Raw genomic sequence first — 1895 nt, forward strand, 5'->3', positions numbered from 1 at the left:
AATAAAGCAGACTTGACTTGACTTGACTTGACTTGATGTGCTTTAGTATGTTAGTCAGCACATCAAAATAAGTGTTCTTCTGTAAAGTATTAGGGGAAAAATATATTTTTAAGTAAACTTTTAATTTGACATTATTACAAAGTGCCTTTTTAAAAGTGTACTTAAGTGTGTTAAGAAACAGTCATGAAAGTGTCTCTCTTTAAGTACACTTAAGTGGCATTTTAAATTTTTAAATGTTAAAATTGTTTAAATTTGATAAATATACTTTTAAAGATTTGAAGTAGGGCTGTGCAAAAAATCGAATGCGATTCGAATGCGATTTTCATGCGCATCTCGTCAGTAAAGTCCTGTGATTAGTAGTAAATCCTGTGATTAGTAGTAAATCTCCAGCACGTGCATTCAGATGGAGCGGCATTTACTACACAGAGCCGTAGATCACTGACAAGCTACATAAAATCGCGTTCAAAATCGGCAATGAATCGCCTGCGATTTTGAATGCGATTTTGTGTAGCTTGTCAGTGAACTACAGCTCTGGAGATTTACTACTAATCACAGGAGCGGCTTTACTGACCAGATGCGCATGAAAATCGCATTCGATTTTTTGCACAGCCCTAATTTGAAGTACACACCAAATGCACATTCAATACAATTAAGTGCACTTATTATTAAAGCTGAGCTAGTTCTAATCTGAATCCATCCTTTAAAGACAGGGTAGGCGATTATGGAGAGGCTAGCAATAGCAAGCTAGCTTTGAAAGCATAAGATCCCACCTTTCCTGCAAATCACTCTCCAAAGCCACACCTCCTTCAAAACACATGAACGCACTCAGGCAGACCAGAGGCTAAGCAACGACATGATAAGAGACGGATAAATGCAACGCTGTCAGATTACCTCACGTCTCATTCACCGGCGAGAAAACATTACAGTATGAAGCGCATAATATTACAATAATAACACCTTCCATTCTCGCTCGTTCTGCAGTAGTGTAATGAACGCTCTGATGACGTATCATGTCTGTGTGAACAGGGTCACACGGAGGTATGCAAATACATACATTGACAGGCAGGTAAAACAGCCTATCGTAGCCCTCGGACAGAGGAATATGATTGGACGAACATTTTATGGTCCTGTGCCTTCCACAGACGATAGAAATACATATAAATACATTTAGACAACCTAACTTATTGATTGCTACCAGGATGTGTAGAGACTTTCAATCAGCACAACAAAAAGTGTCTAAATCACCTGCCCTGCCTTTAAAAGGCTAAACTGAAATCGTTCGTGAATATTTTTACCTCGTACATGGCTTCGTCTCTGTATGACGGTATATTCTCCACAATGTACTTCACCATCTTCTCTGCATCATTCTCACAGCGACTCATGAATATCCGGAAGGATCCGCCATGCTCCATGAGCACTCGGCCGGCCTCTGTCAGGGCCTGGTGACGCTCTTTCAGCATCGGCATGGGAGTTTCGCTGTCTGAGCGCAGGACTTTCGTTAGCTCGGCCTCACTGATCTGAGAGAAGTAAGTGGGGTTGGTAATGGGCACTCCTAAATAAAGACATCACACACATATCATAACGTTAAAACATATACACAGTTCTGGCATGAAACTCTAGATGGCGCAGTCCGATAGGTCTAACTCAATATGACATAATGACATCATTCACAGCTGATTGGCTCTCTCCTGTATCGGTAGCCAATGAGCTCGCTGCCCAACATTCAAATATAGGACTAGTGCTTGCTTCAGAAACCCTCCACCTTCCCCAGCTCCACCTGTATAGATCTGCTATGAGGTGATTCATGTATGCAATGGGGGGGTTATTTCATGTATGTTATATGTGCAGCAGCAGTATTTCTTACATGCTCACAGCAGCATGTTGTGGATGTATTG

The 1895-nt window shown here is 41.2% G+C and overlaps 1 protein-coding gene across 1 annotated transcript in view; it reads right to left on the minus strand.

The window, feature by feature from the left end:
- qng1 (Q-nucleotide N-glycosylase 1) overlaps positions 1–1895 on the minus strand; it is a 6728-nt gene that overhangs the window by 2053 nt on the left and 2780 nt on the right. The window contains exon 3 of the mRNA XM_016455185.1: positions 1296–1552. Within this exon, the coding sequence (XP_016310671.1) occupies positions 1296–1552 (257 nt within the window). The remainder of the gene's footprint in view (positions 1–1295; positions 1553–1895) is intronic.

Source organism: Sinocyclocheilus anshuiensis, unplaced genomic scaffold (genome assembly GCF_001515605.1).
Source record: "Sinocyclocheilus anshuiensis isolate Anshui unplaced genomic scaffold, SAMN03320099.WGS_v1.1 scaffold449, whole genome shotgun sequence".
In the NCBI taxonomy this organism is placed as follows: Eukaryota; Metazoa; Chordata; class Actinopteri; order Cypriniformes; family Cyprinidae; genus Sinocyclocheilus; species Sinocyclocheilus anshuiensis.